This window comes from Ciconia boyciana, chromosome 24 (assembly GCF_034638445.1).
Source record: "Ciconia boyciana chromosome 24, ASM3463844v1, whole genome shotgun sequence".
Taxonomy (NCBI): domain Eukaryota; kingdom Metazoa; phylum Chordata; class Aves; order Ciconiiformes; family Ciconiidae; genus Ciconia; species Ciconia boyciana.
In genome coordinates, this window is record NC_132957.1 from 2,367,250 (window position 1) to 2,391,089 (window position 23,840).

A 23,840-nucleotide genomic window follows, 5' to 3' on the forward strand; every position below is an offset into this window, starting at 1 on the left:
GCAACATCAGCTAAACCCCATGCCTGGACAGACAGGCTGAGGGTCAGCCGGGTCAGGCTCCCAGGATCGACCCCTCCAGACGGCAGCTCTGGTTCTCGGCTGCCTCCGCAGGCCCCCGTGCCCTGGCGTTGCCCCCAGCCTGGCACAGCTGCCCCTGCCTGCCCTAGCCCCCCGCTGCTCTGACAGCCGCGTTCCCATCTCCACGTTGCCCTCCTGCTGCTGCCCAACGCGGGGGTCAAGCAACAGGGATGAGTTTCACTCCGGACCTCTTTCCCCATCTCGTACTGAAGCTATGGGCTGTCCTGCCCTGCAGCGTCACCCCCCCGCAGGGGGCCCATGCCCTTCCCTGGGCTTCACCCCCTTCTTGGGGCTCTTCTGCTCCCTCTCATTCGTGTGTGTGGGGATGTTTCTGCAGGAAGAAGGATCTTTGCCTGTCACTCTGGCAGCACCAGGATCCCAGACAGTGCCCTGGACTGAACCCTCCCTCCACCTCCATGTGACTGTTACTGTCCCTGCGCAAGACAGAGAAACTGAGGCAGGGACTGAGATGCCTCATGGCAGCCGTGCACCGCCCTGCTGGGTACCGTTGTGTACCAGTGCCGCTGGGTACCAGTGCCGCTGCCTCTGCCCCTCCTCTGCCTGCCTGGCCTGGCTCAGCAGCCATGGCAGGAGGAGCCCGGCTGCTCTCAGGGCTCAGCTGGGGCCGGTTAACCTGCAGACAGGTTTCACCTGGAGCCTGGTGGGTCTCGGTGGGGCAGGTCCATAACCGCCTGCTGGGGCTCTTTCTGGGTGGCTGCTCTTATAAACCAGCAGCCTGCTTGCCCCTAGGGCTTTTTCTTTCTTTCTTTTCCTTTCTTTTCCCTTTGTTTTTCAGGAGCCTTAGTTTGGAGGTGGGGAGGGTTGGGGCCTGCTGCCTGCAGGTCTCTAGGATGTAGTGCCAGGACTTTCTACCCTTCCCAGCACTGCCAAGCAGGTAAGGGCACAGCAATGAACTGCCTCTGCCCCCCTATCCTTGGGCTGGGACTGGGGGCTGCAGCCCAGAGCTGGGCTCTGCCCTGGGGCTGGCTGCAGTCAGGATGTGTCCCAGCACTGTCCTTCTCCTATGTAATGTCCCAGATGAAGGACGATGTCATCACGTAGCTCTGGGGTGGCCTTAGGGGCTGGTTCCCAGCCCAGCTGCAGCACCCCTCTGCCAGTGCAAAGAAATTCCTTCCCGGCGCTGCATCTTCCACCGCAGAGCCGCTCACTCGCCCTGCTCAGCCATGAAGACTTCTTTCAGAGCTTCAACAGGTATGTGGCTGCTGGGATGTGTGTGGGGGCTGAGCAATGGTTTTGCCTCATGTTTGTCCCCAGGGGAATGTGTCCCTTGTCTGGGATGGTTTTAGGTTCATGGTCTAGCACTGGCTCTCCCAGCACCAGGAGGCTCAGAGCGTGCAAGCTGGCATTTCTCCCCTGTAGCCAGGGCAAGGCTGATAGCCCTGGTGACTCTGCCATCCACGCTGTTGTGTCTGAGACCAGGCAGTGGTGCGTATCCCAAAGGCCACCAACTCACACCTGTGTCCCTGCTGCTCTGCCAGGAGCTTCTGCGATGTGAACGATGCTTTGGGGGCTGATCTGTTGGACTGCAACTACTCCATCCCTGATCCGCAGCTGGTCCGGAGGATTGTGTCCCAGGTAGAGTTCTACCTCTCTGATGAGAACCTGGCCAAGGATGCTTTCCTCCTGAAACATGTCCAGAAGAACAAGATGGGCTTCGTCAGCATCAAACTACTGACATCCTTCAAGAAGGTAGGCAGCCCATGGTGCTGGCCAGCTGGGATGGGAAGTGGCCTTCATGTGGAGGATGTTCTGGTGTCTAGGTGTGCTCTGGCTGTCTCTGGTGGGGTGTACGGGGAGCTCCAGGCTCTGTTCAGGCTGTGTGTGTCCTGGCGAAGCGCTGGTGGTGCAGAGCTGGGCTCTGCTCTCTGCCTTCAGTCTGCTGCAGCAGTTCTGCAACCAGGGAGGGTGGCTGGGGAAGCAGTGAACAGTCCTCAGAGCAGCCGCGGGACTGGATTCACCTCTTCTGCCTGTGGTCCCCCGGGGCTGCTTTGGGAGAGATCATCCCTTAACCAAAAAACTGCAGGGAAGCGCTGGTGTTGTGACGTACGGGGAAGCTGTAGGTTGTTGCCACGGTCCAGGGGGCACTGGGGACCTTCTCCTGCAGACCCGAAGATGCTCATGTGAAAGGGGGATGCTGCCTTGCCATGACTTCAGGTTGATGGGGTTGCAGCCTGCTTGGATGATGGGTTTAGGGTGGTCCCTGCCTGGGGAGACTCATGGGGACGCAGTGGCCCCCTCTCTCCTGCAGGTGAAATACCTGACGCGCGACTGGCGGCTCACGCTCTATGCCCTGCAGTTCTCGGAGCTGCTGGAGGTGAACGAGGAGGGCACCAAAGTGAGGCGGCGGGTCCCTGTCCCTGAGTCCCTGCTGAGCATCCCCCCCAGCAAACTGCTGCTGGCCTGGCAGCTGCTGCCCCAGGAGCAGGACATGCTGCCGCCGCTCCAGAAGAACTTCCTTGAGACCATCACGAGGATGTTCAGCCCCTTCGGCGCCATCGCCTCCATCCGCATCCTGCGGCCAGGCCGCAAGCTGCCCTCGGATGTGAGGAAATACACCTCGCGCTTCCCTGAGCTGCTGAGCAAGTGCTGCGCACTGGTGGAGTACGAGAGCCTGGAGAGCGCCCGCAAGGCCTTTGAGGACCTCGGCCGCCAAAGCCGCCCAGGCGGCGAAAGCATCAGGGTAGTCCGGCTCTGTGGGAAGGGCTCGAAGAAGAAACCTGGGGCCGAGACAGATGTAGTGGAGGAGCTGGTGGACCCGCTGGGTTGGAAGGTGCAGATGGCGACCACAACCTTCCCCTACGGCATCAGGGACTCCCTGCTCTGCAGCTCCCCAGAGTCGGATGGTGCCCCGGCATTGCTGCCCCCCTTCCTGAACAAGGACCCCTCGGCACCTGCCTGGTCCAGCAGTGACTTCAAGCGCAGCGACTTCAGCAATGCCTTCACTGGATCACTCCTCACCAGCAAAGTCTTCCCTGACCTCGGGACAGGCTGGGGCACTGGCAGCGGCTCTGGCCTCTGCTCCAGCACCGAGAGGACCCGCAGCTGCAGCTGGGGGAGTGGGGCAAGTACCTGGGTGCCCTGGTGCAGCAGCCCCTCTCCAGATGCCAAACACCCTCCCAGCAATCCCCTGGCACAAAAGCGGGCGCATGAGCCCCTAGGCATGAGGGATGGGGTGCTTCGCCTGCCCCATGGCCCCGATGGCACCAAAGGCTTCTGCAGCAGTTTTGGGAGAGGAGACATTGTCCTCCGGCAATGAGGCTTCTTTATGTTTGGGTTTGGGGATTTTTCTTTTCCTTTGTTTTCCTCCTTCTCTCGAGCAGAACAATTCTCTGTGGCCCCTGAGAGCTGCGAACAGTGGCAGTGCAGCTGTTCCTGAGGACAGAAGTTTTGGGGCAAGGACGATGCTCGGGGCGGGTCAGCGTGCCAGGCGAGACGCTGAGCGGCAGCGGGAGCTGCGCTGGGCTGTGCTGACGGGAATGGTTCTGAGCCTGCCCGGGCTCCAGAGTGGCTCCCAGCGGCATCACCGGGACTGCCCTAAGGAAGGGGCTTATCCCCCCCGATCCGCGGCGCTGGGGGACTGCCCCGACGGAGACGTCACCCTGCAGCTTCTGCAAGGCAGAGCCGGAGAGGCGAGGCTGCTTCCCAAAGGCGCCGTTGGCTGCATCGGCCCCAGGTTGTGGAGCTCAGATGGGAAATGGACAATAAGGAGAGATGAAGCTTCCAGGCACTTTCTGGCTGGTGCACTGATTTCCACCTCCCCACACCCCACCCTCCCCCCCCCTTTCCTGGTCTTGTGGCTGCCCAAGCTGCAGCCAGACAAGGGGAGGAGGGTCCCTGCCTGGCCTGCAGCTCCCTCCCTCGCCATTTATAGGGTGATTTGGGGTTATTTTGCTGCAGCAGTGAGGCAAATCCAGGCTCCGGAGCTGAGCGTGGTGGGATCCAAGGAAGGGTGTGATTGTCTTGAGGCTTTGAAGGGCTTTTTAGCGAGCCCTGACCCCACTGGAGGGGACACTGGTGGTGTTCAAGACTAGCAGGCCTTGCAGCCTTTGTTGTCATGTGTGTCCGTCCCCCCGCCAGCCCCCGAGGTCTGTCCTTGTCCCAGGGGCTCCGTGCTGCTTTCTGCGCGGGGCCGTGTCCATGAGCCCTGCAGGGAGGCGTCTGTCCTGGCTCCCCCACCAAAGAGCTTCTTCCCCTGAGGAAGGGGACAGGGGAGTCCCCCCACCATTGCCTGCCCCGCTGGCAGTGACTCGGCCCTGGGGGCAGCTGGGTGCCCTTCGGGGCTCTCCAGCTCTGATGTGGGGCTCAGTGGGGCTTTTGCATGTCTTGGGTGCCCTTTCCCGGTGCCCCCTGCGCTCCTTCCCCCTCTCACACAGGCACGGAGCAGTTTTGGAGAAACAGCTTTTAATAAAAAAACCAAGAGGAAAAGTCCCCTCAAAGCTACTCTAACCCCTCCCACCGCCCCCAATACACGCCCCCCCCTCCTCCCCCACCACCCACTCCCACATCTCCACCTCACCCCTGCGGTTGGGCTCGTCCCCCCCTGCCACCCCTGTGCTGCCCGCGAGAGCCCTGCGCTTGCCGGGTGCTGCTGCCAAGGTGCTCTTCCCCTGCTTCTTCCCCCGCTTCTGGAACACGGCAGGCTGGGATGATGGCAGGTCCCTCCCCGCATCCCCCCACGGCTCCTGGGGCTCCATCCCCATGATGAATTCGTCCAGGCTGAGGATGGCATCGCTGGTCTCAGGGACACTGTAGTCGGGGGTGAGCAGCTCCTCGGGCAGCGAAAGCGAGCTGATGTCGTGGTGGGTGATGTCTCTGCCGCTGTCACCAGGGTCCCCAGGCATGGGGCTGCTGCCGGGCCCATCCTGGCTGACCCCCACCACATCAAGGGAGCAATCGAAGAGCCGGAGGGCCTCTTCAAGAGGCACCTCCTCAGGCACTGTGAGGTGGCCTGCCGCGTCCCCAAGGGCTTCGTTGTGGGGGTGAGCAGAGGGGCTGGGGGGGACGTGGCTGCCCGGGCGGATGTTGCTGCCCGGGGTTGCCCCCATGGGGGTGGCCGTGCCCGAGGTGTTGGTCATTGCCGAGTGCCCCTCTCTGTGCTGGTACCCGGGGATGTACATCGGCAGCACTGTGGCGGCTGGGGCCTCCGCTCTCCCCTCTCCGCCTGTGCCAGCAGGGTCCCCAGGCATGGGGTCAGTGCTGGGACCATCCTGGCTGACCCCCACCGTGTCCGAGGAGCACCCAAAGAGCCTCAGGGCCTCTTGCAGCAGCATCTCCTCGGACACTTCAAGTTCTTCTTCCAGGTCCCCAAGGGCTTGGTTGTGGGGGTCAGCAGAGGGGCTGGGGGGGACGTGGCTGCCCAGGGGGATGTTGCTGCCCGCAGGTGCCCCAGCGGAGGTGGCCGTGCCTGAGGTGTTGATCCGCGCCGACTGCCCCTGGATGTGCTGGTAGCCGGGGATGGACGTCGGCAGAAGCGGAGGGGCTGGGGCCACCACCCTGCCCTGATGGTTGTAGGGCGGGAGGTGTTGCAGTTGTCCCTGGGGGGTCCCTGGGAGCGCCCAAGCCAGGGGTGTCCCACGGCCCCCGGGGCCCCACAGGGCAGCACCTGGCACAGAAGCGGCACCGTGGCCGAGTGTGGCGGTGGCCGGTGGAGGCAGGCTGGTGGTGGTCCACTGGAAGTGGAAGACGCGGGGGTTGAAGTAGCAGCCGCATGGAGCCCTCTGCAGACCTGTGTGGGTGAGTGGAAGCCATGCTGGGCCGGGGGCACCCTCCAGCGGCACCCACTGAACCTGCCCCGATGGCCAACGTCCCCCGGCTCGGTGCCAGACATGTGGGCAGCTTGCGGTCGGGGTGCACCTCGCAGGGTGATCTGCAGTGCTGGCGGGATGAGGCTGCAAATCGGGGAGGAGAGTCGCTTCTAGGAGGTGAAACGGGAGAGATGGCCCCGAGTATTGGGGAAATTGCGTGGAAATGGGATTTACTGGGCACGCGTCAGCCAGGCGAGGGCAGGGACGCTCGCCCGGGCTTGCTGAAGCCCTGTGCAAAACGTGCCGGGGGGACAGGGCTGGTGGGGATGCTGGGAGTGCCAAAGGGGCCTGGGTGCCAGGGCAGACGGGTGCCATACCTGCTGGTGGTGCCTGGGGGGGCTGGGGGGCCAGCCCCGGTAAGGGTGCCCAGGCTGCGGGGAAGGGCTGCTCCTGCCCGGGCAGTCGGCAGAGGTTGGCTGAGCCTGAAGGAGAGACAGGAGCCATGGCCGGCGGTCGCCTGCGCTCTCGCCCCCCAGAGCGTCCCTGGGCTGCAGGGGTCGGGTCGGTCCCTACCTCGGGGGTAGAAGGTTTCGGGGAGCACAAAAGGCTGAAGGAGCCGGGGCGCCGGGGGGGCCTGGGGGCTGCGCGCTGGGAGCCGCAGTGGTGGCAGCGCCATGGTCCGTTGTGCCGTTGGCTGCTAAGGACTCTGTGGCGTGTCCCAGGAGGGAATGTGGGGGCTCCCCGTGTTCCGCCCCGCCCCAGCAGCCTGCCCAGCTGGTGCTGGGGAGGGAAAGGGCTAAGGGGGGCTGGGGTGCCCCCGGCCCCTGGAGGCGGCTCTCGGGGGCTGTGGGTGCAAGTGGCTTTGTCTGGAAGCCTGGGTGCGTTCCCAGAGCTGGGCTGTCCTTGGGATGAGGGGGACTTGGTGGAAGGAGTGCCACGCCTGGCGTGCTGGGACGGAGGGTGCAGGCTGTGCAGGAGGGGTGGGCAGGGCAGGCGAGGTGGAGCTGTGGCACTGGCCGTAAGGGAGAGGTTTGATGGTAGGGCCCTTCCAGTCAGCGGTGCTGGGGCTGAGAGCCTCTGCGGGAGGATGAGGGGGATGGCAAAGCAAGCAGATGTTGTAGCGGGTGTCTGCTCCCCATCGCCCAGCCGGGATGCCAACACTGAAGAGGAGTTAATTCGATACCTGATAAGGAGAAATCTCTGGATCGGTAGCCCTGGTCCTTACGGTAGATTTCAACGTGCCAGCCATCGGCTGGGAATACCGTCCTGCAGTGACGAGCAGGTCTGGGGAATTCCCGAAGTTTGCGGGAGGGAACCTCGTTACATATGTACAGATACACAGTGAGCCAGCTAGGAAAGATGCCCTCCTAGACTTGCTAGTAGTGAATGGAGAAGGACTTGTGGGAGATGGGATGTTGAACACGGTGCTCCTGAAATGGTTGACTTTCAACTTGTCAATGTAATGGGATAAAAGGACAGCAGAGTTGCTCCCCTGGCCTTTGAGAGAGCAAACGTTTCGCTCTTCAGGGAGGTCCTTAGCGCAGTCCCCTGGCAATCTGCTGTTGAGGGCTGCGGAGTCGGCGAGTGCTGGTGAGTCTTTAAGAAGTGCCTTGGAGAAGCTGCGGAGCAGGCAATTCCCCTGTGTCGGAAGGGAAGGGAGCGGGGCAGAAGGCCGGCTTGGCTGAACAGGGAAGTGCTCGCAGAGCTGCAGAGGAAAAAGGAATTGCACGACCTCTGGGTTCGCAGGAAGATGGCAGAGGCGTGGTTCAGACATGCATGGAGAAGACACGAAAGGCCAAAGCTCAGTGAGAGCTGCAAGTGGCCAGTGCTGTGTCAGACACCAAGAAGGGTGTTTGAAGTACGTTCATAGCAAGAGGAATCCCACGGAAAACACTGGAGTGATACTTGTTGCAGATGGTCACCTGACAAATAGGAACGAAGAAAAAGCGGAGGCATTCAATGTTTTTTTGCCTAAGTCTTTAATTATACTGATGGACCTTTGGCTGCCCAGTCCCCTGAGTCGGAGGAGCACGCGTGTGGGAACAGTGACTTTCCATTTGTGGAGACTGAAACTGTGCAGGACCAGCTGCATCAGCTGAATGTTCACAAGCCTTTGACACCGTTTCCCACAGCATTCTCCTGGAGAAACTGGCTGCTCATGGCTTGGACGGGTGTACTCTTCCCTGGGTAAAATGTGGCTGGATGGACGGGCCCAAAGAGTGGTGGTGAATGGAGTTCACTCCAGTTGGCGGCCGGTCACAAGTGGTGTCCCCCAGGTCTCAGTACTGGGGCCAGTTCTTTTTAATATCTGTATCACTGATCTGGACGAGGGGATCGAGTGCATCCTCAGTCAGTTTGCAGACGACACCAAGTTGTGCGGGAGTGTTGATCTGCTTGAGGGTAAAAAGGTTCTACAGAGGGACCTGGACAGGCTGGATCGATGGGCTGGGCCAAGTGTATGAGGTTCAACAAGGCCAAGTGCAAGGTCCTGCACTTGGGCCACAACAACCCCATGCAACGCTACAGGCTTGGGGAAGAGTGGCTGGAAAGCTGCCCAGCAGGGAAGGACCTGGGGGTGCTGGTTGACAGCCGGCTGACTATGAGCCAGCAGTGTGCCCAGGTGGCCAGGAAAGCCAATGGCATCCTGGCTTGTATCAGCACTGGTGTGGCCAGCAGGAGTAGGGCAGTGATCGTGTCCCTGTACTCGGCACTGGTGAGGCCGCAGCTCGAATGCTGTGTTCAGTGTTGGGCCCCTCACTGCAAGAGAGACATGGAGGGGCTGGAGCGTGTCCAGAGAAGAGCAACGGAGCTGGGGAAGGGTCTGGAGCACAAGGCTGATGGGGAGCGGCTGAGGGAACTGGGGTTGTTCAGCCTGGAGAAAAGGAGGCTGAGGGGAGACCTTCTTGCTCTCTACAACTACCTGGAAGGAGGGTGTAGAGAGGTGGGGGTCGGTCTCTTCTCCCAGGTAACAAGTGATAGGACGAGAGGAAATGGCCTCAAGTTGTGCCAGGGGAGGTTTAGACTGGATATTAGGAAATTTTACTTCACTGAAAGGGTTATCAAGCATTGGAACAGGCTGCCCAGGGAAGTGGTTGAGTCCCCATCCCTGGAGGGATTTAAAAGGCGTGTCAATGTGGTGCTTGTGGACATGGTTTAGTGGTGGACTTGGTAGTGTTAGGTTAACGGTTGGACTTGAGGATCTTAAGGGTCTTTTCCAACCTAAATGATTTGATGATTCTGAGTGCATGCGGCCTGATGGGATTCATCGCAGAGCGCTGAAGGAGCTAGCGGATGTTACAGCAGGACCCTCTTGATTGTCTACCAAAAGTCTTGGGAGTGTGGGGAGGTCCCTGCTGACTGGAAGCTAGCCAACGTTCTTCTAATTTATCAGAAGGATGTGAGGGAGGGCCCGGGAAACTACAGCCCTGTGAGTCTAACCTCAGGTCCTGGAAGAAGATCATACCGGGTGCTACTGAAAGGCATTGAAAGAATAATGCAATCATCAGGCACAGCCAATATGAGTTCACAAAGGGCAAGTCCTGTTCAACCAATTGGATACCCTTCTAGGATCAGGTCAGCCACCCAGCGGATGAAGGGAAGGCGGTGGATGTAGTTTTTCTGGATTTTAGTAAGGCTTTTGACACTGCCCCTCACAGAATCCTTCTGTCCAGCGCTGAGCTAAGTGGGTTCACAGCGCGCTGGCTGAAGAACCGGCTGGATGGCAGAGCTCAAGGGGCTGCAGTGAATGGGGCTACGTCTGGGTGGCGGCCGGTCACCAGCGGTGTTCCTCAGGGCTCAATGCTAGGGCCAGTGCCGTTCACTATTTTGATCCCTGATGTGGATGCAGGAGTTGCAAGCTCCCCATGAGCAAGCTGGCTGACACTGCCAAAGTGGGAGGTGCTGTTGACTGTCTTGGGGGAGAAGGGGCCTTGCAGAGGGATCTCGGTAGAGTGGAGCACTGGGCAATGATCAGTGGGATGCAATGGAAGTAGTTCCGATGCCGGATTCTGCAGGTGGGAGGGAGGAATGGCAGGCACAAGGCTAAATGGGGAGAGGAGTGGCTGGAGAGCAGCCGTGCAGACAGGGATGTGGGGGTGCTGGGGGGCAGCAGGCTCAACAGGAGTCAGTTTGGACAGTGCCCTTAAGAACAGGCTTTAACTTTTGGTCGGCCCTGAAGTCTGGGCTCTGGGCTTTTTCTTGTCTTGTCTTTTCCTCCTTTTCTCAAGCAGAATAACTCTCTGTGGCCCCTGGGAGTTTTCGGTCAAGAGCGATGCTTGGGGCGGGTTGGCGTGTGAGGCGAGACGCTGAGCGGGAGCTGTGCTGTGCCGTGCCGTGCTGACGTGTCCTTGTTTCGTCTGGGACAAGATTAATTTTCTTCCTAGTAGCTGGTATAGTGCTGTGTTTTGGATTTAGTCTGAGAATAATGTTGATAACCACTGGTGTTTTAGTTGTTGCTAAGTACTGTTCACACTGGTCAAGGACTTTTCAGCTTCCCATGCTCTGCCAGGTGCACAAGAAGCTGGGAGGGGGCACAGCCAAGAGGGTTGGTCCAAACTGGCCAAAGGGCTATTCCATACCATATGACGCCATGGTCAGTATAGAAACTGGGGGGAGTTGGCCAGGGAGTAGCGATCGCTGCTCGGGGACTGGCTAGGCATCGGTCGGCGGGTGGTGAGCGGTTGCATCACTTGGTTTTTTTCCCTGGGTTTTCTTCCCCCCCCCCCCTCTCTATTTTGTTGTTTTCCTTTTCATTACATATTATTATTGTTGCTGTTGTTGTTGTTGTTATTAATTATTCCCAATTATTAAACTGTTCTTATCTCAACCCACAAGTTTTCTTGCCTTTGCTCCTCCGATTCTCTCCCCCATCCCATCGAGGGGGGAGGGTGAGCGAGCGGCTGTGTGGTGCTCAGTTGCCGGCTGAAGCTAAACCACGACAGTCCTTTTTGGTGCCCAACGTGGGGCTCGAAGGGTTTGAGATAATAACAGATTAACCAAAGCGTATGAAGGAATTTAGTTCTGTTAATACCTGCGGGTCATGATATTGATTTATCTGTTCTCGATACTGGTTTATCTGATCTGCACCATGCTCATTTTCTTCTGTACATGTCAAAGATCGGAGCTGTTTTTTGCAGTTTGCTGTGCTCTGCAGTGATGAGTGATGTTTTGCGTGGGAGATTTGTTATTAAAAGAGTGACCTTGAGCTTAATTTGGTATCTAAGTTTTGTACTGAAGCCATGACTGTACGTCGGGTACTACCTCGTGGAGACAATTAGCAATCATACTTCTTCCTCCGAGAGGTTTTTGATGGAGGAAACACAGAATGGCACCTTCGCTACCTTCTTCTGTGATGTTTCCTCCTTCGTTACAAGCCCTTTTCAGTACCCGGAACATCCCTGGGTAGTTAAGCTACATCTATTGGTATTGCTTGGGAAGAGGGTTTCGGTATTGTCTAAGGTTAATAAGCAATTTCAGACTATCATCCAGAGATCTGCCCCAAGGCTGGATAGTTAGGAGTGGCAGGGTGTGTGGGATAGCACGGGCAAATGCCTAGGACGGTGGGCATGTCCAGTGTTTTGGAACTTCACCCCCAAACAAGCGCAGAATCCCCCGAAATGAGTAGAATATTTGGAAAAAGCATGCTGTCACCCTGGGAATTCTAGGGAGATGCAAATCACTGCAATGTGCTGGGGCCTGGCCCGTGCCTACCGAGCCCTGTTCAACACTATTCAGAACCCTGAAGGGGAAGAGAGGTCTCTGGATCTGGCGACAAAACGACAGGCACTGCGGCTACTCCAGCCCCCCCGGCGACAGATAATGCGGTTGAAGCAGGGAACCAGCCCGTGTCCGTGTCAGTCGCCCCTATACGCAAGAAGAAATCTTGGAAGCGAAAATCAGCTCGTTTGGAAAGGGAAGATGAAAAAGCAGGGCCATCACAACGAGAGGTAGAGGAAGAACTCGTGGACAAGATGGAAACCACCCGATCCCTATCCCTGAGGGTGCTGCAAGATATGGGGAAAGATTTCAGCCGTCATTCAGGCGAGCACGTTGTCAGCTGGCTGCTCCGATGCTGGGATAATGGGGCCGGTAGCCTGGAATTAGAGGGTAAGGAAGCCAAAGAGCTGGGATGCCTTTCTAGGGAAGGATGCATTGAGAAAGCGATTGGAAAAGGGGCACAAGTCCTCAGCCTCTGGAGGTGGCTCCTGTCAGCTATGGACAAAGATATCCCTTCAAGGAAGGTGTTATATATCGCCCTGGGAAATGGACCACCATGGCAAGAGAGGTATGCAGTACCTGCAGGAATTAGCCATGCTGGAGGTGGTTTATGGTGACCTGAACAACGAGCAGTTATCCAAAGGTCCAGATGATGTCCGGTGCACACAACCCATGTGGCGGTGTTGGTACGGAGCGCACCAGCGTCGTATGCCAACTCAATGGCAATACTGAGTTGACAATCAGGGCGTGATTGTCCTGAGGCTTTGAAGGGCTTTGCAGCGAGCCCCGTCCCCGCTGGAGGGGACGCTGGTGGTGTTGAAGACTTGCAGGCCTCGCAGCCTTTGTTGTCGTGTGTGTCCGTCCCCCCGCCAGCCCCCGAGGTCTGTCCTTGTCCCAGGGGCTCCGTGCTGCTTTCTGCGCGGGGCCGTGTCCATGAGCCCTGCAGGGAGGCGTCTGTCCTGGCTCCCCCAGCAAAGGGCTGCTTCCCCTGGGGAAGGGGACAGGGGAGTCCCCCCTGCCATTGCCTGCCCCGCTGGCGGTGACTCGGCCCTGGGGGCGGCTGGGTGCCCTTTGGGGCTCTCCAGCTCTGATGTGGGGCTCAGTGGGGCTTTTGCATGTCTTGGGTGCCCTTTCCCGGTGCCCCCTGCGCTCCCTTCCCCTCCCACGCAGGCACAGAGCAGTTCTGGAGAAACAGCTTTTAATAAAAAAACAAGAGCAAAAGACCCCTCAAAGCTACTCTAACCCCTCCCACCCCCCCCAAATACACCCTCTCCCTCCTCCCCCACCCCCACTCCCCCATCTCCACCTCACCCCTGCGGTTGGGCTCATCCCCCTCTGCCACCCCCGTGCTGCCTGCGAGAGCCCTGCGCTTGCCGGGTGCCGCTGCCAAGGTGCTCTTCCCCCGCTTCTTCCCCCGCTTCTGGGACACAGCAGGCTGGGACGATGGCAGGTCCCTCCCCGCATCCCCCCACGGCTCCTGGGGCTCCATCCCCATGATGAATTTGTCCAGACTTAGGATGGAATCGCTGGTCTCAGGGACACTGTAGTCGGGGGTGAGCAGCTCCTCGGGCAGCGAAAGCGAGCTGATGTCGTGGTGGGTGATGTCTCTGCTGCTGTGACCAGGGTCCCCAGGCATGGGGCTGCTTCCAGGACTGTACTGGCTGCCCTGGCTGGGGACATCACTGCCCGGGCAGATGTTGCTGCCCGGGGTTGCCCCCATGGGGGTGGCCGTGCCGGAGCTGTTGGTCCGTGCCAAGTGCCCCTCTCTGTGCTGGTACCCGGGGATGTACATCGGCAGCACTGTGGGGGCTGGGGCCTCCGCTCTCCCCTCTCCGCCGGTGCCAGCAGGGTCCCCAGGCATGGGGTCAGTGCTGGGACCGTCCTGGCTGACCCCCACCGTGTCCGAGGAGCACTCAAAGAGCCTCAGGGCCTCTTGCAGCAGCATCTCCTCGGACACTTCAAGTTCTTCTTCCAGGTCCCCAAGGGCTTGGTTGCAGGGGTCAGCAGAGGGGCTGGGGGGGACGTGGCTGCCCAGGGGGATGTTGCTGCCCGCAGGTGCCCCAGCAGAGGTGGCCGTGCCTGAGGTGTTGATCCGCGCCGACTGCCCCTGGATGTGCTGGTAGCCGGGGATGGACGTCGGCAGAAGCGGAGGGGCTGGGGCCACCACCCTGCCCTGATGGTTGTAGGGCGGGAGGTGTTGCGGTTGTCCCTGGGGGGTCCCTGGGAGCGCCCAGGCCAGGGGGGTCCCACAGCCCCCGGGGCCCCACAGGGCAGCACCTGGCACAGAAGCGGCACTGTGGCCGAGCGTGGCGGTGGCCGGTGGAGGCAGGCTGGTGGTGGTCCACTGGAAGTGGAAGACGCGGGGGTCGAAGTAGCAGCCGCATGGAGCCCTCTGCAGACCTGTGTGGGTGAGTGGGAGCCGTGCTGGGCCGGGGGCACCCTCCAGGGACTCCCACCGAGCCGGCTCCCATCCCCGGTGTCCCCCGGCTCTGTGCCAGGCATGTGGGGAGCTTGTGGCCGGGGCGCTCCCCGCAGGGTGATCTGCAGTGCTGGCAGGATGGGGATGCAAATCGGGGAGGAGAGTTGCTTTTAGGAGGTGAAACGGGAGAGATGGCCCCGAGTATTGGGGAAATTGCGTGGAAATGGGATTTACTGGGCACGCGTCAGCCAGGCGAGGGCAGGGACGCTCGCCCGGGCTTGCTGAAGCCCTGTGCAAAACGTGCCGGGGGGACAGGGCTGGTGGGGATGCTGGGAGTGCCAAAGGGGCCTGGGTGCCAGGGCAGACGGGTGCCGTACCTGCTGGTGGTGCCTGGGGGGGCTGGGGGGCCAGCCCCGGTAAGGGTGCCCAGGCTGCGGGGAAGGGCTGCTCCTGCCCGGGCAGTCGGCAGAGGTTGGCTGAGCCTGAAGGAGAGACAGGAGCCATGGCCGGCGGTCGCCTGCGCTCTCGCCCCCCAGAGCGTCCCTGGGCTGCAGGGGTCGGGTCGGTCCCTACCTCGGGGGTAGAAGGTTTCGGGGAGCACAAAAGGCTGAAGGAGCCGGGGCGCCGGGGGGGCCCGAGGGCCGCACGCTGGGAGCCACAGTGGTGGCAGCGCCATGGTCCGTTGTGCCGTTGGCTGCTAAGGACTCTGTGGCGTGTCCCAGGAGGGAATGTGGGGGCTCCCCGTGTTCCGCCCCGCCCCAGCAGCCTGCCCAGCTGGTGCTGGGGAGGGAAAGGGCTAAGGGGGGCTGGGGTGCCCTGGCCCCTGGAGGCGGCTCTCGGGGGCTGTGAGTGCAATGCATTTTGCTTTATCTTATATTTTTCAGTGGGAAAAAGAACAAGTTTCAGCTGAGCTGTGTGGGGACCAAGCTGCATCTGCCCCATTCTTGTGCCACGTGGCAAATGCATTTGTGACTTTTGCTTGTGTTCTGCGTGCTGCATTGACTGCAGTGACGCAGAGAGAGAAAAAACATCCTCGGGAGCACGAGGGAAGGTCATGTAGCGTCACTCGGTGGCATGCTTTCCCCCAGCCCTCCCTCAAGCTTGCCATCAGGCCTTCGGTCTCACGGTCAGGAAAGAAGCAGCTCGGATCCCCCTCGGAGGGGGCCGCGCTTTCCCTGGGTGCGTGACACCCAGGAGGAGGTGGCACCCACCGCTGCATGCTCCCAAAAAAGGACTGGATTCTGCACAACATCTGATGATGAGATGCTGGGGCTGGTTGTGCTCTGCGGGACCCCAGGGACTGGGTTAGTACAGCCCCTCCTCCTACTTGAAGGATTTGGCACTACCAGGGACATCCTGGTAGGAACAGAGGCCTCTCGCTCCCGCTATGTGAGCAGTGCGTGGCCTGGAGGAGTCGGGACAACTCCTGCCGTGAACTGGAGGCCAAAGATCTCTCCTGGCCTGTGTCCTGTTAATTGAACACCTTGCTCTGTGTTACTGAGGCACCTCTGGCTGCAAGATCGTGTAAGGCCATCTGCTGCGTAACTTGCGGCGGGGACCGATGCTGGGGCGTGAGGGCAACCGCACTTCTAAAAACATAAAACTTTATTTCATTTTGGAGCGCAGCTGAGCAACCCCGCTCCTCGACACACACCGTCCTAATGCCTCCTCTTGACTCGATGCCATGGGAAAGGGCTCATCAGCCCTATCGGTAGGAATTTGCCTTGTGTTTAGGCAGGAAGGTGAAGCTGGTAGGTACGGGTCCCAGAAGCAGCTCACTGGAAGAAAGAAGGAAAAGAACAAAATCAAAACCAAAACAAAAAACAAGGAGAGGGTTGTGTTCAGTACAACAGAGCCAGCGGTACCAGCTGCTGCGTGGCCCTGTGGCTCTACAGCGAGGGTCACTGCAGTCAGCTGCGTCAAACCAAGCCTTTACCCTCCCGAAAATTTAGGGCTGCTGCACAAAACCACCTTTGGTGCTGAGCTTTAACCCTGAACCACAGTACTGGAGGGACGCAGCCTCCAGGTAAAGGCAATGCCGTTCTTGCTGGGGAGTCACCGAGGGCCGATGCCAAAACGGGTTCCTAAGTTTGCTGACCTGAATACCAGCCTCACCACTGGCAAGGACATGCCTAAAATCAACACGAGCCTCTGAAAAGCTCCTCCCCACCTCTCGCTGGCCTTGTGCAGAGCCAAAACCCTGTCTGTGCCAAAAAGTATTACGGTCAGATCCTAAAATGATGTAAGCCAGTTCTATTGCCATCAGATTTAGCCTAGCTTAAGACTTCAACTATTTCACACTTTGGAACACACATTCTATTTTCAGTGCAGAGGAATTTTCTTTATAGTCAAGGAGGCTGAACTTATTCCCTGGATGCTGCTTCGCTACAGCATCACTAAACTTTCCAGAAGACATGGCAGAGGGAGTATCCCAGCAGGGCACAGAATTGCATAGCAAGAGCCTGGATCCACAGCACAAAAGCAGAAATAAGAGTGTGCTCAGAGAACCCTGCTTCTGGTTAGTGTCTCCTTACAATGAGCTTTAATGAATAAACCTACATTGCTTTAAAAGCGTGCGTTCTTATGGCTGTAAATGTCTACTACATGGCACTGTAAAGACCACAGGTTACAAAGCTTTGTGCAGCTTAACACGGGCAGGTTCCACTTGAAAAACGGCCTTTAAAAATTCTAATCAAACCTTGATGTACTTGTAACGTGGTTTTAGGCAGCTGTTCACAGTACGAACAAATGGATGAGGAGCAGCAAAAGCAGAGAAGGCTGTAGCCATGCTCTGGTTTTGCTAATCTCTGTTTCCAGGAGATGGGAAATAGCAGCTGGCTGCTCCAGCTCTCATTTCAGCTGGGTTTGAGCTTGCAAAGTCATTTCAAGCCAGTGCCCGCGGACTCGTAGGTGTGGGGAAAATCAGTTTCCTGCACTTTGTTGCATGAACTCAGAAATCGGGTAATGAAAAATGGGGAAAATGCTCAACTCTCCTAACTTGGGGATGGGGACTGCCTTCCTGCTTGGGGTCTGTGTGGGCCTGGCGGGGTGGGACTGTCCGGGCAGAGCACGGGGTGAGCAGATGCTGAAAGCCTGAGACGTCCCATCCTTGCGCTCTCCTCTGTTGGTTCCTACGACTGTCCTGGGATGAACAGCGTGTCATGAGAGAGGTCAGCTATTCTAGATTTGCAGCGAGTACCGGATGAGCTGCCGAAGCAGATACAGGGATTGAGAGCGCTCTTCGTGGCAACTTCAAGCTCAGTTGAAACCTCAAAGTAAAGCACTGGTTAACCCTTGCTGCTTTCTTACAACCTCTTAAACGGATGGGAAAGAGTCATCACCCCCTCTTTGGAGGATGCATGCAGGCACAGTGACTTTGTGGGGCTCTGCCATGTCCCTTCCTAGCAATTTCAATGCAATTTAACGCTTTATTACCTTATTTTAATCCAGTCGTCCACGTTTTGGCTCGCCATCAGCGTCTCCAGGTAGTCTCTCCCCATGTAGTAAGGCGGCCGCTCGTTAATTTTCTGAGGTAGGTATTCTAATAAGCCAACCGGAATATACCTGCAATGAAACGTAATGGCAGCGTGTGCTGCTGCTCCAACGGTTCAGGCTTGCTGTGTTAAAGATCCCCTCGGCTGGGGACAACTACCTGCACAGGAACGAGAGCCATTCCAGCAGGAACTTCCTGGTCTTCTCCACTCCCTGCGTATCTGACCCCCAGTGCTCAAGGCCATAGTTGGTGAAGTCTTTGAGGCTATCAAATCTCTCGCTGGACGAGATATCCCAGTGTCTCTGTTCCTTAATTTCAGTGAAAAGCCACGGTTTGATGAGTGCCCCTCTGCAGCCAAAAACAACATGCATTCTTATTCCCATGACTGATGCTTCTGAAGGTGCCAATGAATTTAAGAGACTTTCCAGCACTTATTGGCCAGCCAATACTGGGTGACATTTTTTTTGCAATTTCGACAGGAAGCTGCTTAAGTTCCCACAGACGCAAACTGATTTTACCAATTTTCAACAAGTAGTTTCACCAAGAGGAAACCTCTCGTGTTTGGGGTTTGCTTAGGTCTTTTTTTAATTCCTTTTTTACTCTTGCACCAACAGAGCTCAGAACCGAAGGGGAAATGCAGGCACTTGCCTTGCAATCATAATTCCCGAAACGCCCATCTGCATGGCTCGATTAGCATCTTCGTAAGACAAAATATCACCGTTTCCTGTCCAGAAGGAAGGGAGAAGCCAGAGGTCAAAGTGATACACGAGGGCAAGTCAAAATGAGTTAATCCAGGCATGGGATAAAATTCAAAATGGACACAGGGTCCAAGAGCCAGATCGTCCAAAGAGGCTCTGGGGCTCCTCTTTAGAGACTCCCAGGGATGCTTCTGATTAATGTTCCCCTCACAAGGAAAAGGAGAGCCTTCTCCTCTCTTCTTCTCCACTCCCAACTCCCACCCTGAAGGTTTAGCTGGGACTTCTGTGCCACAGTGCCCAAGGCAGAAAGCACCTGCTAAAAACCAAGTGGTTTGTGTCCTGCCTGTCCCTTCCCCTCCTACTCCGCTCAGTGCTCGTCACGCCTGGCCCCAAGCACACGGGCAGATCTGGGCTGCACAAGAGCTGCTGGTAGCTCACTCCGTCATGTCATCAGCAGCAGTAGGGGTACTCCAACCTTTCCCCCAGGCTAAATGTCCTTGGGAGCCCTTTTTTTTCTTTTTTAAAGATACTTCAAATCAAACACGCGGCACTTTCAGTCCACATGACAAAACAACGGAAACACCTACCAAAAAGAGGCATGGGGCTTGCTATTTTAGCACATTCTGCTATGTAGTCCCAGTCAGCACCCCTCGTGTACCGCTGCTCCCTGGATCGGCCATGAAGCTGGGGAAGAAAGGCACAGCGAGACCTCACCGAATGCCCTGGAGGAGGCAGGGCAGAAGGGGAGTGCTGGAGGAACGTGCTTCAGCAAAGGCAATGACACCCGGCTGGGGTAAGGGATCCCTCTGGATCTACAGCCCAGCCAGCTGTTAACAGACCAGGCTGCGGAAGTGGTGAGCAGAGCTGAGAAAGGGCTGGATGCTTTCTGAGTAATGTCTTGGCTACTTGCGAGCCAGAGCAAGAAGTGACTGTTCACAGTGAAAGGGAATATTCACTGTGGGCAGGAACTACTCATCCCCATGCAAATGAGATGGTCCCATCGCTTCCCCAGCCCTGCTCTAATGAGGCTTATTGGGCTGAAACCTCTGTTCCACAGCACTGCAGGAACCATCTCCCTTTGTAATGGATACAAGGCTCAGGAGCACCTAGGAAAATGCTCTCTGCATCTCAATTTTTCTCCATTATCAGCAGATAACACTAAAAGGTAGCACGCAGCTCATCAAAGGTCTTTGAAAGAGCTGCTCAGCTGTGGGGAAGGGGAAGGTCACCCCCACATCGTGCTCTAGGCTGACATGCAAGCAGAGTTCCCCAGACACCAGCCAACAATCTCATGCCACAGCGAGTATCCCTGTACCGTGACCATGGATGCTCCCCACTCCCGGATCTTGGGGATTATTTTATGAGCCACGTTCATCTTTTCTTGCACTCCTGTCCGTATCTTCACAGTCAGCGGGACGTCCAGCACCTGCAGCAATGGGAGGGTGAGGCCAGGCTGAGGCAGGAGTCAGCTCCACCAGCTCATCTCCCGCCGCTGGCAGGTGCTCTGACTCACCGAGTTCATCCCTCGGACAATCTGTTCAAACTTGTTGGACCGAGTCATCAGAGCACAGCCTCCTCCCTGGGGGACAAAAAGTAGCACAGCCAAGTCCTTCTGCTTCCTTACATAGTGAAGAGCCTCCTTGGAGGGGCTCAACAGCAGCCCTCTACTCAGGGAATGCAGATAAGACTTGGAGCATCTCAAGACTTGGAGAAAGGAGACTCTCCAACACAAAAAACCCACAGCCCTTTTCCCTCCCAGCTACTGCTTGATGCCAGCCAGGGACAGCTAACCATTCCCTGCTCTTTGAACAGCTTATTTGCCTTCTCGCTCAAGTCCAGTACCCGTAAATGAACTGGGAGCTCTGGATCAGACTGGCAGAAGCAGGTCAGGTAGCGGGGGATGAGGCAAAAGACAAGCATCTATTGAAGGGAGCAAACACGCTGCAGAACGTCTTCTCACCTTCTTGTAGACCAGGTCGATGGGACACCCGACATTGATGTCTACAAAGTCCACTTCAATTGTCTGGTTCAGCAGCTCTGCGCATTTGGTCATCGTGTCTGGAAACGCTCCCTCCAGCTACCAAAGGGGGACAGGTTGCATGAGTTCAAGAAGCAGCTTTGCTCCTCAGAAGTGAGTTATCATTTGTTGGTAATCAAGACGACAGCACTCACCTGCACCCCAAAAATATCTTCGGTATGATGCCGTTTGAGGAGAGCCCACTCAGAGGACTGGCCCTGAAGCAGGTTTGTGCACACAGCCATCTCTCCACAGGTGACGTCTGCCCCAAAGCGCTTGCATATCCTTCGGAAAGGGAGGTTACCGCACTGAGAGAGACAGCAGAGAGATGGTTTGTCAGGAGATTTGCTCTGTTCCAAATGTGTCAACGGCAAATTTTGACAAAAGGAGAGAATTATTGACCTACCGTGGTCAGTGGAGCCAAGTAGAGCTTGCCTTGGATTTCCAACTGGAAAACAACCAGGATGGAGGAGCGTGTTAGCAGAGCTGAACCAGCAGTGGTTAAACAGGAAGATATTCCAGTTAGCAATTTTATCACTTCCCTTGGGTAAAACTCAGTGGGAAACCAAGGAAATCACTGGTTTTGTTCAAGAACCTCAACTATTCCAAGAGAACGTATCGTTTGGATACAAGAACCAGAAGCTCGGACTGCTCAGTTTGTTTTCACTGCTCAGCTTGGAGAAAACTCAAAGCGGTTACAGATACGGAGGGATGCAAGACTGGCTAATGCATGCAAGGACGGAGGTGACGAGGAGGAGAGGAAGGAGGCAATGCTCTCACCCCGGGAGAGCACCGTGCAGTACACACAAACCAACCAGCCCCAGCCTCAGCTCTCCTTGCAGATCATTTCCACCCTTACTGACAGTTCAGCCCCTGCTCTCCTTCACACGCAAGGGGCTGCAGCTTCTCTCGGTTCTCACCCCTCCAAGGACAACACCACAGCCCCAAGAGCTCACCTGCCCGCATCCTTCCCCTCACGATGGTAACACGGTCCCCAGGCAACTCTGTCCTCTGCCTGCCTCTCACCCAGCTAAGACGTCTCTTCTGGCTTTCCAGGCACAACCTCAACCACTTGACAGGTACACGAGAGACGGCAGCCCTCGCCCAGACTCTCACTGCTCACCTTCTTTTTCTCACATGACCGCAGCTTTATAATGTCTTCATCTGTCACCGGGCCCACTGTTTTGATGGAGGAAGCCTCCTCGCCAGCTGTGGGGCCGGGACTCTGCAAGGCGTCTGCTTTGGGATCTTCTCCCTGCTCCGGTAGCACAGGACAGTTGGGGCTGTTTCCCAGACCCTCCTGGGGCGTTGTGCAGTTGGGCACCTCTCGCTCCTCTGTAGAGCACCCCGTGGCTTTGCCTCCCTTCCCACCGTTGCCGTGGGGCTTGGCCAGACCACGGAGGTACTCATCAGCCTTCTTGAAGGTAAACTTCCTCTTGCGCAGCTGGTGCTGGAGGTCCTTGGAGAGGTTGTTCCTCACCAGCGACTTCCCTTCCCACTGTTTGGCCAGGTCCGTGTTGACGATGTTCTGGTAGCCGTCCCCGAGGTGGGCCTGGGCAAAGCGGCAGGTGACGCCGTAAATGCACTTGCCGAAGGTTTCGAAGAGCACGCAGCTGCGCCCCAGGTCGGCCGGCTTCGCGGCCATGTACTCGCCGACGTCGTGAAGGAAGCGGCACCGCGGGCCGAAGTAGCATTTCTCTGCACACCCCTTAAAACAGTACAGAGGAGGTTAAAACCTCTGCCCTCTGCTTGCCTGCCTGGGCGTGCCTGTGCCTTCAGCACAAGCGAGGTCAGCCTGGCTCTGTCCCGGCCCAGAGAGGGGCCAGAACTGCTCTGAGCACCCATCGCTCCCCGGGTGACGTCAGGCCCCCCACGAAACACTCCCAGGAAGCTGACTGCTGGAACGTGCTGCAGAAGGGCAGTGACGTACCCACTCGAGGGGACGCTTTAGCACTACCGCTTCAGGGAAGCTGACGCTTTACGTGTCCCGCTCAGCTCGTCCCGCCTCACCCTCCCCAGCCAGCCAAGGGAGGTGGTTTTGCCAGCACAGCCCCTTGCTGCGTTCTCCCTCCTGGGAGTTTGCCCTGGTGCGGCTCTCTCTTCCACGTGCTCTCCTACACTCAAAAATGAACGCAGCCCTCGAGCAGGAAGAGCCCACCGGGGTCCCCAGTTCCCGCCCCAGAGCAGCGCAGAGCAGGGCCCCCCCCTACCTGCGTTACCGACGGGCACAGCCTGCTCTGCTCGTAGCGGCTGGGTTTCATACACGGCCTGCTCTTGTTCTGCCCCCGGGCCCGCTTCCGCTCCGCGGGCTCCTTCTCCGCTGCTCCAGCATCCCCTCGGCTTTCCCCGTCCTCACCGAGGTCCTCCGGTCTCAGCCGTTTGGCGGGGGGCTCGCTCTGGCAGCCGCCGACCTCCTCCTCCTCCTCCTCCTCGGCCTCCTCCTCCTCCTCCTCCTCCTCCTCGCCGCCCGCCGGGCCGCCGGGCTCGCCCCTGGCCCGCAGGTAGGCATGGAACTGCTCCTTGGAGGCGAGGAACCTGCGGAGACCCCGCACCCGTGTGACCCCACGAGACGGCGGGGAGCGGGCTGCCCGGGGAGACGGGGGAGAGGGGGCTGCCTGCGGGCAGGGGGAGCTGCCGGGGGTCGGCGGGGCCGAGCGCCTGCCGGGGGCGTGTGGAGAGGCCGGGCACGTACCGGGGGGTCTGGCGGGGCCGGGCACCTACCGGGGGGACGGGACGGGACGGGACGGGACGGGACGGGACGGGACGGGAGGGGAGGAGGAGGGGAGGGGAGGGGAGGGGCTGAGCGGGGCGGGGCGGGGCGGCCTTGGGCCCGCACTCACCGGGCGCGGACCGGCGCCACCCCAGCCGCCACAGCCGGCGCCGCCGCCATGCTGCCGCGCGCGGCGATGACGCCCGGGCGGGCGGGAACACGTGACGGGGGCGCGGCCCTGGCGGGCGGCTATAAAAGGCCCGGTTGAGGCACGGCCGCCTCACAGCGGCGGGGCTGGGGCTGGGGCTGCGCTCCCTGGGCTGGAGCCCGGCGGCCGGGCGGGCTGTGCGAGGGCTCGCAGCGCCGCCGGGGGCCGCGTCTGCCCGGCTGTGGGAGGCCCTGAGCCCTCCGGGCTTGCTGAGGGGACCGCGGCCCGTCTGCTGGGGGCGGCCCTCGGGAAGGGCCTGGCCGCGGCGGCAGGCAGTCCCGCTGCCCTGCGGGGTGCCCGAGCTCGGGGCCGGTTGAGGGAGCGCCTGCAGCCCCCGTGTTGGGGCTGCCCGAGCGGGGAGAGGAGGCCAGTGCAGCCCTTGCAGCCGGGAGAGCGGGCATCCCTTCTCGTGGCTCTTGGGGGCTTCTCTCTCTTTTGGGGCACCTGCTGGGTGGCATCCTGGGAGGGATCCGGGATTACCAGGGGTTACCCCAGCTGCCGTCCCAGGCCTCGCTCTTGAGCAGGGCCAGGGCTGGTCATGGCTTGAGGGGCAGGAAAAACCCCACCTATGGGCCTTTGTCCCCTGACTTCTGAGGGGTTCTGTGGTTTGGGGGAGAGGGTTTGGCTCTCCTGCCTCTGCATAGCTGTCAGCTGGAGAAGGTGGAGCTCTCCGCAGAGATGCGGGGTGCTTGGTGTGGGTTTTTTGTGTGTTTGGGGTTTTTATTGAAGCAGTAAAT

The 23,840-nt window shown here is 58.7% G+C and overlaps 3 protein-coding genes across 3 annotated transcripts; 1 reads left to right on the forward strand and 2 right to left on the reverse strand.

Moving 5' to 3' along the window:
- Positions 1-770: 770 nt before the first annotated feature.
- LOC140643631 (la-related protein 6-like) lies at positions 771-3,355 on the forward strand. Its single transcript, XM_072845697.1, has 4 exons — positions 771-973; positions 1,117-1,290; positions 1,578-1,788; positions 2,348-3,355. Exons 2-4 carry the CDS (start codon positions 1,127-1,129, stop codon positions 3,353-3,355), a joined length of 1,383 nt encoding a protein of 460 aa, XP_072701798.1. The 5' UTR covers positions 771-973; positions 1,117-1,126.
- An 8,523-nt stretch (positions 3,356-11,878) lies between these two features.
- Positions 11,879-15,050, reverse strand: PRR22 (proline rich 22). The gene is made up of 3 exons (XM_072845872.1): positions 14,355-15,050; positions 12,870-13,958; positions 11,879-11,913 (listed from the first exon to the last, which is right to left on the reverse strand). The coding sequence occupies exons 1-3, from the start codon at positions 15,031-15,033 to the stop codon at positions 11,879-11,881; spliced, it is 1,803 nt and encodes a 600-aa protein (XP_072701973.1). The 5' UTR covers positions 15,034-15,050.
- A 533-nt stretch (positions 15,051-15,583) lies between these two features.
- DUS3L (dihydrouridine synthase 3 like) lies at positions 15,584-23,091 on the reverse strand. The gene is made up of 13 exons (XM_072845737.1): positions 23,026-23,091; positions 22,396-22,720; positions 21,309-21,893; positions 20,592-20,633; positions 20,341-20,493; positions 20,129-20,245; positions 19,682-19,747; positions 19,484-19,594; positions 18,756-18,852; positions 18,119-18,194; positions 17,630-17,818; positions 17,413-17,541; positions 15,584-15,755 (listed from the first exon to the last, which is right to left on the reverse strand). Exons 1-13 carry the CDS (start codon positions 23,073-23,075, stop codon positions 15,683-15,685), a joined length of 2,013 nt encoding a protein of 670 aa, XP_072701838.1. The 5' UTR covers positions 23,076-23,091; the 3' UTR covers positions 15,584-15,682.
- Between the last annotated feature and the right edge of the window lie 749 nt (positions 23,092-23,840).